The sequence below is a fragment of the Trifolium pratense genome, linkage group LG1, assembly GCF_020283565.1.
Source record: "Trifolium pratense cultivar HEN17-A07 linkage group LG1, ARS_RC_1.1, whole genome shotgun sequence".
NCBI classification, from domain to species: domain Eukaryota; kingdom Viridiplantae; phylum Streptophyta; class Magnoliopsida; order Fabales; family Fabaceae; genus Trifolium; species Trifolium pratense.
In genome coordinates this window covers 8,194,616-8,206,954 of record NC_060059.1, presented here as the reverse complement: position 1 = coordinate 8,206,954, position 12,339 = coordinate 8,194,616, and the positions used below count along the sequence as shown (strand labels likewise).

General features: G+C 33.0%; 2 protein-coding genes across 3 annotated transcripts; both read left to right on the top strand.

Moving 5' to 3' along the window:
* Nucleotides 1-347: 347 nt before the first annotated feature.
* LOC123918725 (gibberellin-regulated protein 2-like) lies at nucleotides 348-1,488 on the top strand. The gene is made up of 3 exons (XM_045970859.1): nucleotides 348-500; nucleotides 906-954; nucleotides 1,133-1,488. Exons 1-3 carry the CDS (start codon nucleotides 441-443, stop codon nucleotides 1,312-1,314), a joined length of 291 nt encoding a protein of 96 aa, XP_045826815.1. The 5' UTR covers nucleotides 348-440; the 3' UTR covers nucleotides 1,315-1,488.
* A 2,041-nt stretch (nucleotides 1,489-3,529) lies between these two features.
* Nucleotides 3,530-11,410, top strand: LOC123918713. Of its 2 annotated transcripts, XM_045970845.1 has the most exons (11): nucleotides 3,530-4,022; nucleotides 4,233-4,546; nucleotides 4,634-4,711; nucleotides 4,816-4,918; nucleotides 5,581-5,669; nucleotides 7,030-7,141; nucleotides 8,945-8,998; nucleotides 9,077-9,125; nucleotides 10,027-10,127; nucleotides 10,657-10,772; nucleotides 10,892-11,410. In XM_045970845.1, exons 1-11 carry the CDS (start codon nucleotides 3,687-3,689, stop codon nucleotides 11,238-11,240), a joined length of 1,701 nt encoding a protein of 566 aa, XP_045826801.1. In that variant the 5' UTR covers nucleotides 3,530-3,686; the 3' UTR covers nucleotides 11,241-11,410. The 2 variants fall into 2 exon arrangements, with proteins under 2 accessions (XP_045826801.1, XP_045826797.1); XM_045970841.1 differs by having other exon boundaries at nucleotides 3,570-4,022; nucleotides 4,233-4,711.
* The last annotated feature ends 929 nt before the right edge of the window (nucleotides 11,411-12,339 follow it).

The following is a 12,339-nucleotide window of genomic DNA, read 5'->3' as shown; positions in this document are numbered from 1 at the left end:
CCACATGAATAGGGAAGTTGATGTTCAAATATGTTTTCTCTCTACGTCTCCCATGTATCTTTTATACCCTCAAATATTCCAATTTTGCCCTTGCTAAAAACTTCGGTTCGCAGAAACTAAAGTTTTTTCTAGGAAAAATTCGGTTAACAGAAACCGAAATTTTTTTTCAAGGCAAAAAAATTCGATTTGTAGCAACCGAAATTTTTATTGAAGGGCAAAAAACTAAATTTCAAAGGGGGAAAAAGAACCATGGGGACCTAAAGAGAAAACATAATGTAAGTTTGTTGAAAGATGATCATCACTTTCTTCATGATTCAGCTCACAACCCACTCTTAATTTTCCATTATAAATACTCCTACACACCCCTTCTACTTTCACTTACATTTTCCTCTCACTTTCTTTTTGTCATTAAACTTGTTTAATTTTCTCTTTCGTAAGCAATGGCATTCACCAAAAATACACTTATCTTGGCATTTCTCTGCCTCATCCTTATACAAGAGGTTCTTTCATCATATTACTCCTTATATATTTGATATTATTCACTACTTGAAAAAAATAAAATTATCGATATAAACATCTGACCAAAAAAATTAAATCACTAGTAGTGATTATATCCATTTTGCAGCTATTTTTTTTTTTTTACATATATGTGCTTAGAATTCTGTTTTGTCCATATTTGTCACATGTTTTGTTTATTGTAGTTTTGTTTTTTTTAATAAGTTCCTTTGAGTTATAATGCTGGCATATTTTAAAATTTTAATTTCCACAGTTTTTATATATTTACTATGTGGGAAAGTCATTGTTTTACTATATTTTCTTTATTTTTATTGCCTAAACATAAATTTTGAATCACCTACTAACTCATGTTGCTAATTTTTTCTCTTTTCTTAAATGAAAATTTTCAGTTGGAGATCTTTAGTGGAAATGAATACATGGTTTCTGCTTCACACATAGGTAAGAGATATAAATAATTAATAAAAGCATAGGATGGAATTGTTTAGTTTTAAATAAACGTATTGAAAATAAATATTTTGTTCAATTTATCTCAACGAATATTTTTAAAATATAAATTTTTTATAATAGATAAATTTACTTGACAAAAAAAAAAATTATTGTGCTATATGTGTTGCAGATTGCAATGGTAAGTGCAATTACAGGTGCAGCAAGACATCAAGGAAAAAGATATGTTTGAGAGCATGTACTAGTTGTTGTCAAAGATGTAACTGTGTCCCACCAGGCACATCTGGGAACACACATTTGTGTCCTTGCTATGCCTCCATCACCACACATGGAGGAAAGCTCAAGTGTCCATAAATTAATCATCACTATATTTCTATGTAATATATATATGCTGTATGTAGAAAATAAGGCATTTTTAAAGGAGCACAGAGCTAATTAGGGCCTATAATTAGCTAGCTACTAAGGAATGTGAATATTTATTTAAATAAGTATGATTTGATGTTGTAATAGTAATATATTTATGCTTATGATTTGATGTTGTAATAATTTTTTTTTTTTAAGGAATTTGATGTTGTAATACTAATATATTTATGCTTTCATGTTTATTTGAATTCAAGGCAATAGAATGAACGAGGTTTACAACTAATGTTGTGCATCAGTCCAAGTTTGTGTATTTTATTGCAAGTTTTTGGAAAAGTCATGAGAGAGAAAGAAGAGAGAGAGAGAGAGGGTGTGGAGAAAAGTGGCGGTACGAATCAAACTCTCAACGCAAACACTTGACCTTTGGCTCTCAACGCAAACTCAATATACTATCATAATTGTGTTGTTAAGAGATATATTGGTAAATTAATGACTTCAAGTAGTAGTTATTATAAGCAAGGTTTTCAGAATCTAGATTTTTTGTTAATTCGTTTTTGCCTAGGTACAAGCATTTCACCTCACTGAGCTTCGTGCTTGGGGGCTGTAGACCGGGCAATGGACCAAAGGACAAATTAGTTAGGCCGAATAAGAACAAAAGTAGCAAAGCCCAATCAAAATAATCTAAGAAGGCTCAATAGGCGAGATGACAGGACGGGGCAGGATGAAGTGAGGTGACGCCAATAGGTTTTTGATATTGTGTCGCGCCCAAAATATCTTCTTCTTCCCAAATTGTCAATTGTTTAGCGTCACGTGGAAGAAATCATAACCCCCGTAACCTCCATAGCTTGGGGACGAAGGAAAGGATAATCACCCATATTCTTGCGTTGGTTCGTCGGAGAAGATGGTGGTGGCCGTACTTCTAGGAGATTAAACTTGGAGAAGAAGGAATGACAGTCTATAAATAGCTTCATATTTTCATTGTAAAGGAGATATATGACATTTTTTGTATCAAGCCATTATTGATCAATTATTGTAAATTTATCATCACATTATTAATAATATAACCCCCTTGAGTGTTCACCAGAATATACTCAATCCGAGATTTGCGCTGAATTTTTTTCCTTCCTTTTTTTGTTTGTTGTCGTTCCTCAATACTCCTCCTTGACCGGATATATTTGTATTGTATCCAACCTGAGATTTGGATTGAAAAACTTTTGAACACTCCCCCGACCGAATATCTTTATGTTGTATCCAACATTCCAACCTGAGATTCATGTTTTTTGTTGTTGTTGTTGTTGTTGTTGTTGTTTTAACACTCATCCCGACTTGATATCTTTGTGTTGTATATAGCCTGAGATTCATGTTGATATTTGTTTTTGTTGTTGTTGTTGTTCATCTACATCCTTCACGAATGAGTATGATTTTTTTTTTGTAACAGTAGCATGTCAGTCATGGATGTTGTTATCCTAACATCTTCATGTAAAACACATAAAGATGTACTCGTGGTTTTGTAACAGTAGGGTGTCAGCCATGGAGGTTGTTATCCTAACATTTTCATGTAAAACACATAAAGATGTACTTATGTTTTTATTTTTGACTCGTGTGGTTATGATTATTGGTTATCTACATGTTGATGATAAAAATGTATTCATGAGTTATGGTTATAGGTTATTAGTTGACTTCTTCCCTTCTTCTTCTTCTTCTTCTTCTTCTTCTTCTTCTTCTTCTTCTTAGATCCTTATGAACGACGACGCTTTGATGCCACGGATATTATTTTTTGTGTTTTTGATTTGATGGAATATATTTTTGTGAAAATACAGAGAAGAAAATATATTTTTATTCATAACCATAACTTCTACATAAAATAAATCATATATTTTAAATAACTAACTAATCCTTAAATCTAAACAAACTCTTAATATTCAAAAAAATATATATATTAATCCTAAACTCTAATATTATTTTATTTAAAATATAAATATAAAATCTTTTTTGACAATCTAAAATCTTTTGAGTTTAATTGATATGCACCGACGGTGTAAAATAGTTTTACACCATCGTCCAATAAACAACCATTATTTTGCCATGTCATATCAAGAAAGTGGGGGTGAAGTGGGGTGATGTGGAGGAAAACATGGTTGGTATTGGTTGATAGTGTAAAGATTTTAGATTTAAAAGAGATATTTAGGCGATTTTATTTGAAATATATAAATATAAAATATACAACATATATTCTCAACTTTTCTTACTATACTTCAATTGAGAATAATTGAATTGAGTTGATTTACCGATCGATCATCACTGACCTCGGATATATATACCTACCTATATTGGTTTGATTCGCAAAACCCCTCTGCTCTGCTGCAATGGGTGACAAAAGAAAAAAGCACCGTCGTCAACAGGATTCAACCTCTCCTTCTTCTTCATCCTCCACCGACTCCGATTCAGATTCCGACTGCTCTTCTCGTCGCCGCCGTCATCGCCGTGAAAAGGACCGCCGCAGAAAAACCGAAGGAAGCTCCAAGCGAGAAAAAGAGAGCAGAAGAAAGGAAAAGAGAAAAAAGAGAGACAGAGATAGGAAAAAAACCAAGAGGCACCACTATTCCGATGACTCCAATTCTTCCGACGATGAAATTCAACCACAAACCGCACTCCGTGAAATGATGACCGAGTTTCCCAATGTTGGCAACGATTTAATGCAGGTATCAATAAATTTCACTTTTTTATTTTAAATTTAATTTTTAGGGTTTACATTGTTTTACTTTGTATTTTAAATTTAATTGTTAGGGTTTAACTTATTCAGATATGAATGTAAAATAAAAGCCCTAAAGTGAGTTTTTTTTTTTGTAATTGGTAGCATAATTGAATGAAATTTGAGTTTTTTAATTATATTTTTTTAATGTTGTATTTAGCTATTGCAAATGATTGATAATGGACAAGCTGTGGACATAAAGGATATATCAGAGAGGTCTCTAGTGAAGCATTTGAAAAAGCTCTTCATTTCCTTAAATCTTAAGGAAAATGGGGATAGAGTTTTTTTGTTGCCTTCTAAGGCTTCTCCTACTTTAGATGTTGTTGGCCCTCTAATTCAATCTTATATGCATCCGGTGAATGGTCGAACGGAACCTTTAGCAACATTGCCTGAAACATCGGCTCCGGCAGAACAGGTGGTAGATGATGATTCAATTGAACCTCCTGAGGATCATTCTGTTGGTCCTAAGAAAAGGTTGTCATTCTCTTTTAGTCATTTTGTTGACGTCTCTATTTATTTTTTTAAGTTTTTCTTTTTGTTAAATCTTTGTTTTCTCTGCAGGGTGATTGGTCCTGCAATGCCGTCTGCTGAATTACTTGCTGCTGCTGCTAAATTAACAGAGGCACAGACCGAGTTCAGGTACTGATTTCTGAAGTTCTTTTTTTGTTGAATATGTTTCCTGACTCAGTTGAGTCTATTCATATCATATGATGTTGCATGATATTTTCAAATTTATGTCTTAGAGAAGCTGAATTGGATGATGATACTGAACTATTTGTGGGACCTCCACCTCCTGCTATGGTTACTGAAGCAGAATCAGCAAATGAAGCAGAACGTTTTGAAGAGGTATTTAATCTGAATCCTAATTAACTAGGATCAAATTTTTGTACTTTTTTTTAGTGTTAAAGTAAAATCGGGTTTAATACTTGATGCATGGTACTTCAATTATAAGTTTAGAATTTATTTGGGGAACATGAGAAAAACTTTATTTTGGTGGCATATGGTTTTTATAGTCTCCCTGATTATGTAGGCAGTGGCTTTCGTAAGCTGAACTGAACTTTATGTCTGTCCAGTTTATTGTGACGGAATCTCTTACGAGTCTCATCAATTTATAAGATTTCATGCCTTTATCTGAATTTGATGATGCATTAACAATTTCTGTTTTTGGATTAATGTTTAATAGCCAGTCGTGTTCTTGCTCTAGTTATGGATATAATAGTTTAGTTTCCTCTGGTCATGGATTCTTTAGGGGATTATTAATTTAACTCTTTGAAGATAGGGATCTTTATAGTTTTTTTAGACAGTCTTTTTATGTTTGCTTTTTTCTCTTTGTTGATCATTTGTGTTTCTGTAATCTCTCTATCTCATTTTTTTGAAAAAGACTTATCAAGGTCAGCTCATTGATTCTCAGTTTACTTGTTCTGGTAGATTTATTACTGACTTAAATTTTGGATATTTGCTTTGTAATTGAATGTGGAGGTACCAGTAATGACCTGTTTATGTATCAGGTCACCAGGATAATGGAAGCTGGGATCGACAGCCCATATGATGTTCTAGGAGTTAACCATAATATGTCCGATGTTAACATAAAGAAAAGGTATGCTTTTCTTTATGTTCTTCTTTAATTGAGCAAAGCAATACCAGTTTCTGGCAAAATATTTTGATAATAATCATTCTAGATACTGATTCAAGTGTATCATCTCCACAGCACAATTAATTAGTAAATGGTCGTTGTCTGAATGATTCTTCAGTTTTTTCCTGCCTATTGCCCAAATAAGTTATAAAGAGTGTGTTTGTTTCAAGTCATATATGTACATGTTATAAAAAAAAATGGGTATTAAACTCCCAGGAGTTTAGATTAAACATGTTTTTTTCCCCCAATTTCTATTCCTATTTAAAGGGTGGGAATCTTATACTCCTATGGGAAATGGAGTAGAACTTATTTTTAACTCTTGTAATCATAACTTCCCACTTCTTATTCTGCCTCACTTTTTGAATATTGCTGAACTAAAAAAATGAAAACATTCATAGGGGGTGATAGGTCTTTATGATACGTCTTTGTTGGGAATAATATTCCGGGGATATCATTTCTGGTAACATAATTATATGCTATAAACACCCTTCTAAGGGTTTGTTTGGTTCAACGGAAGGGAGGGATTTTATTGAAGGGGAGGGGGAGTATTTTAATAAATATATGTTTGGTTCAAAAGAGGGGTGGGGAGGGGAGGGATTTGAATTAAATATGTTTGGTTCACAAGGGGATGGATGGGAGGTTTTTTTATAACTAATTTACCTTTTTACCATTAAAATTTTAAAACGCTCATTTCATTTTTTTTTCCTTCAAGAGAACACTCACATTTTAAAAACATGTTTCCCTTTATTATCATTTTATAATAATATAAAAAACATTTTTTTTGAAGAAGGTAAATTAGCCCGCCCAAATTGGCGCTAGAGAGAATCGAACCTCAGACCTCAAGAGGAGCACACTCCCAGATCCCAAGCCAATACCAATGCCCCAACCCAAGTGGGTTATAATAATATAAAAAACTGAACCAAACAAACTTCATTTAAAATATTCCCTCCCTTCCAAAACCCCCCAACCAAACAGACCCTAAGTCTTTGTGAAAATCTTCTCGATTCGAATCATTGTATATTTGTATTTATCATATTATGATCAAAATATAGACAATAACTCACATGTTCCAATCTTAAGACGTGGTTTATGGTAAATAATATTAAAAATTTGACTGGATATAACTAATTTGTTTTTACTTTCAAGTAAATACTTGGAACTCTATACAAGGAACTGAGAAGGAAAAAAACCACTAAAGTATATCAAGTTCGATATTCTATGCAACAACAGAAACCCAAACCACCAAGTATTATGCCACCATACAACTACATAGGATAAGATTATTTGTATGTCTAATTATGTCTCTTTTAATGTTTCTTCTTAGGTACTGGAAGATGTCACTCTTAGTTCATCCAGATAAATGCTCTCATCCACAAGCCCATCAAGCATTTATTAAATTAAATAAAGCTTTTAAAGAGTTACAAGATCCAGAAAAGGTGAGCCCGGCAGGAGGTTGGTTTATTATTGAAGTTAAATTACCTTTTGGTGGTATCTTTAGTTTAATTTTATGTCTGCATGTCAATTAATTATTTTATCAATATCTTTGGGAATTCCTAGGTTGGTTGATGTTATTTGAAGGAAACTATAATCTGTATTATTAACTGATATGGAAAAATAGAATACAATGCCATCTATTATTGATGTGATAGGATGTGAATCAGGGAGATAGTTATCTTCATTTCTAAAATAAAAGTCACAAATATCTAAATTTATCCTATCCAAAGTCCTATTATCTAGGACTTATACTTTGAAACCTCTTAGGGCCCGTTTGGTGCACAGGATAAGAGACAGGATATAATAACTGTATCATATCCTGTTTCAGTCCAGTGTTTGGTGACACAGCAGGATATGATAAGTTAATCCTGTAGCTTATCCTATCCTGCCTCTCTAGTTAAAATTCTTATCCTGAATTTGAGCTGGGTTACCAGCAGGATAGGATAAATTATTTCTTTTACTGATTTATTCTATAAAATATATTTTAAAATAAAATAATGAAAATTAATAAAATATAAATAATAAAATAATTTGATAGTAAATTAATAATAAAATAATTATTTTTTAAATATACATGTTATTTTCTCACAAGGGTAATTTTGTAATTTACATAATCTAGAAAAATCAAAATTATACTAAAATTACAATATTTTAAAGTAATCTAATTATTAAAAAATCGTAAAATATGGATATTAATTTAAATTTTATAAGCAATTAAATATAATTATTTTGCAATGATATTTTTATTATTTACGTATGAGATATATCATATATTTATTTAGCTCATCTAACATATATATATCATTGGGTTATTTATTTGATCATGATTAATATAAAAAATTAAACTTTATTATTTTCTCATGTTTTTTATTTAAAACTATATAAAGTTATTTGATTACTTGTTTATATTTTTTATTTAAAAAATTCAAAGTATTACAAAATAATTTTTTAAAAATAACAATTGATTTATAAGGGTAATTTTGTCATTTAAATAATTTATATATCTTATCATATTATTATGAGCAAATATGTATTAAAAACATGATATATTAGTTATCATGTTTGTTATCCTGTGTGCACCAAACACAAGATAAGATAACTGAGGATAACTGTTATCCTGCTGATATCCTATCATATCCTTATCATGTTTTATATCCTATCCTATCATTATCCTATCCTGTGCACCAAACGGACCCTTAGTGTTTTGACCCTTTCAACATTATACATCAAATGCTTCTGATACTGGGGAGCTGATGAGATATGAGTGCTGGAGGTATTGGTGAATGTTGAGCATGCCAATAACTCCAGGGCACTATAGTTCCGCTATAGTTGCTATTTGAATACACGTAGTACTAATTATAACTCCAGGGCACTAAATATTTCAAATCATCAGGTGTATTTGAAATTCACATGCAAAGCAGAACCGTGGTTGAAGGAACTTGAATAATTATTAATTTAGGGCAATGTTTAGCTGGAATCGTTTGAAAAAAGTTTTAGCGTTTACTTGCACATTACCCATATTATTACTTCCGGCCATGTTTGATATTACTGAATAAACAATATTCTGTGCTAGTTTAAAAGTCATGTTTTGTTTTGGCATCTGATTTTTTTGCTCCAAAAATCCTTTGTTCTCATGTTTGACTTCTAATCAGTTGGATTCATTGTTCCTGATTTTTAAATCTACATGCAATGTTTTTTTATTTTTTAATTTCAATTAACAAGATGATGTTGTGTGCTTTGTGTAGCGGAAAGCAATGGATGATAAAATCAAACTCAAACAAGAACAGGAGGACTTTAAGGTAACTTCAACTGAACTTGTCTGGCCGTACTAGTTTCTACTAGTTTCTGAATCCTAATACCTTCACACATGACTGCAGGCTGAACTTAAAGTCATGCGAGAGAATGCACTGTGGAGAAGATCCCAAGGTGAGCTTCTACCATATAGATGGTTCCTGTTAACTAAGGTTGTTAGAGATATATAATATAATAGGACATAAAAAGCATTCACATGTCCTAACCTGACAACTTAAGCTTTTGGGCCTTTGTGTTATCCTCATGCTTCAAGAAGAGCTTTTGCACGAGGGTATGATAGAAATATGACATAGAAGTCGCTAATGTGTTTTAATTCAAAAGTATAAGTTTTTGCATATGTTGTTCATGTCACTTTCCTGCATAAATTGTCCAATATAACAGTGAGGGATAGGAACTTCTGTAGAGGAAAAAATTGGAGTTAGGATGGGAAACCCAGAAGAATAACTGTTGTGTAGGCACAATGTCCATTGGACAACCTATCATAAGATTAAAATATTTAATTTATAAAGTTAATAAAGAAAGGATATCAAAACTTGTGATAATTGGGTATGCCCTATTGGTATGTGCTCATGCAAGAATTCATCAAACCAAAAAGGTCATGTTAAGAAACAAAGTAAGAGCAAAAGTACACTATCTTGGTTAGACACAGATTAGAAGCCTTCTGTTATTCTTATTTTGTTGCTAATTGTGATGATCTAGCCTTTAACCTAAGGGAGAAGGTACTTTACTATATTGTCACATGTCAATAAACTAACACATAAATGTTCCTGATAATTTGGTCTTGGTGTTTAATTTGTTTTATTGGGAATGATATTGACATGCTCATTGCCCGCTTCCTGGTGCTAAGTAATTGTCTTGTGACCATTCATGGTTGGTGGTAAGTAGTCCGACATGAACAAATATGCCCTGTTGTATATGCATGCATACATGCCTTTTTGAAAGAGGGAGGGGTGTGTTATTGGGTGTTATTACTTGTGAACTCTGCTGTCTCCTCATTACTAGGATTTTTCGGCAGGTATATCCATGGAGGGTGATGAGGAGCTTCTGGCACAGACAGAGGTTAAAGTGGAACCCACAAGAGATGAATGGATGACAACACTGCCTCCCGAGAGGAAAGTAAGTACTGTCAATCATATATCTTTTACTTCTATGCAAGCTTCATTAGTACAGTAGGACACAGGAAGTTTGGAAAACACAACCCTTCTGTATGATATAATAGAGTAGCATCCAAACGTGGTTTAATGATGAGTTTCTAATACAATATAGGGTCGCTGTCTGTAACACATGATGTTTTAGGTGATTAGTAGGTCCTATTGGATTTAGGAATTTTCTGGGTCAGATTAGTCTAGCTTTCTATAGAATTGGTGTTGGACAAATTTTGGCTGATTTTGTAGTTTGTACATATACAGTTAGAAATTTTAATTTAGCTTGGGTTTATATTCGGGCTTAGTTTATCTTCAGTTTTCTTCTTGGGTTGAGTTTCTGGTGGTGGGACATTGCTAAATTCTTAAAATGTATAGAATTAAGCTTAAATATGTTTTTGGTCCGTGTAATATACTATTTTTTTGTTTTAGTCTATACAATGTAAATATTGCAGTAAAGGATCGCCATTTATTTAATTATTTCGTATATTTATGTATTTCAGCCTGGTGGCGTGTCTATGCAATCAACCCAATTTAGTCGGGGAACAAAGGAAGGTAGAGGAGACACTAGTATTTGGACAGACACCCCTAACGACAGAGCGCAGAAAGCAAAGATGAAGTATGTATCTTCTTCTTTCATCTAGAATGATTTGGTTGATGTTTTTTCCTTTTCTTCAATCTGTATGGTCCACTCCATGATTTCGATAGCTTGATGGAAAAATGATATTTGCATGGCAGTTATTTGGAAGCATACAATCAGGCCACTGCACTAGCCTCAAACGAAGAAGACAAGAAAAGGGCTAGTACAGATGCAGATTTGGTGGACAAATACAACAAAGCAAAACGATCGAAAACATTGGTGCAAAAACATCAAGAAGAGGTTGTTAGCAAATCCAAGAAAAAGTCCAAGCAACATACGACGGATAAGGATAAGGGAGAATGGATAGGTCAACATCCATGGAAGCCTTGGGATCGTGAAAAGGATCTGACTGCTGGGAGGATGAAAGTAAAACTCGATGCAGAAGGCATGTCTGAGGGATTATCTTCAAGGTTTAATTCTGGAAACTTTCAAAGGAACTTCCTTTGATTCGATCAAGAGTGTGTAGTGAGTTTGCAAAAACAGGGTTACTTACGCCTTCTTAACATGTCAATTTTGTTTTGTATTTAGTTAAATGATGTAAACAAAATTGTTGGAGTGTATAAAAATGTATGTAAGAGATGAAATAAAATTACGGAGTTTCTTATTTTTAGCCGCAACTCTCACCAAATGGTAGCATGCCAAATCAACAAAAAAACCTTTACGGAGTTTCTTATTTTTAGCCGCACCTCTCACCACTTCAAAGAGCAAGGACAACAAAGGGGGAATAACCACCACCACACCCAACCACATAAAGATATCACACCACACCGTAATTGCACTAGAACAATGCAAAAAAAGATGGCAAGAAGACTCCACATTGCCAACGCACCCCACACACTCCCTTGAATCCTCCGAATGAAGAATGCCACGAATCTCAAGATTGCTTCTTGACGGAATAAGGTCATAGAGTAATTGCCATGAAAACACAATAACCTTAGACGGTGCCGGGCTATCCTAAATTTGGTCCAAAACAACCAAAAAATCCTTCGCTAAATCTACAAGAATAATTTTTTTTTTTTTTTTTTGAAGAAGCTAAATTAGCCCACCCAAATTAGTACCATAGAGAATCGAACCTGAGACTTTAAAGAGGAGTACACTCCCAGGTCCCAAGCCAATACCACCAGACCAACCCAAGTGGGTTCTACACGAATAAATTGATTATAAAGGAATTTATATAACAAAATTTCCTTTCACAAATACAATTAGTTACATCTATAAAACGATTTGACTAAGTATAATTGACCCAAATAAACCACTATTAGATTTGACTAATTGTAGGCTAAAGTAAACTATAGTTAACATAGCCGGAAAAGTAGATAATTGCTCTTTAGACGCTACGTTGCTCTCAGCCCTCCCAAAAATTCAAAAATACCCTTGAATTAGCTTCGGAACCTACTTTCCGAAATCTCTTAAATTTGGAACCTATATGCTGAAATGATGCAATATGTTTATGATGATCTCATCTTATTAGTCCTTCTATTTTATTATGTTTGTGTTTTATTCTCATCTTTTTAGTTTTTCTATTTGTATTTGTCCATGAATGCAA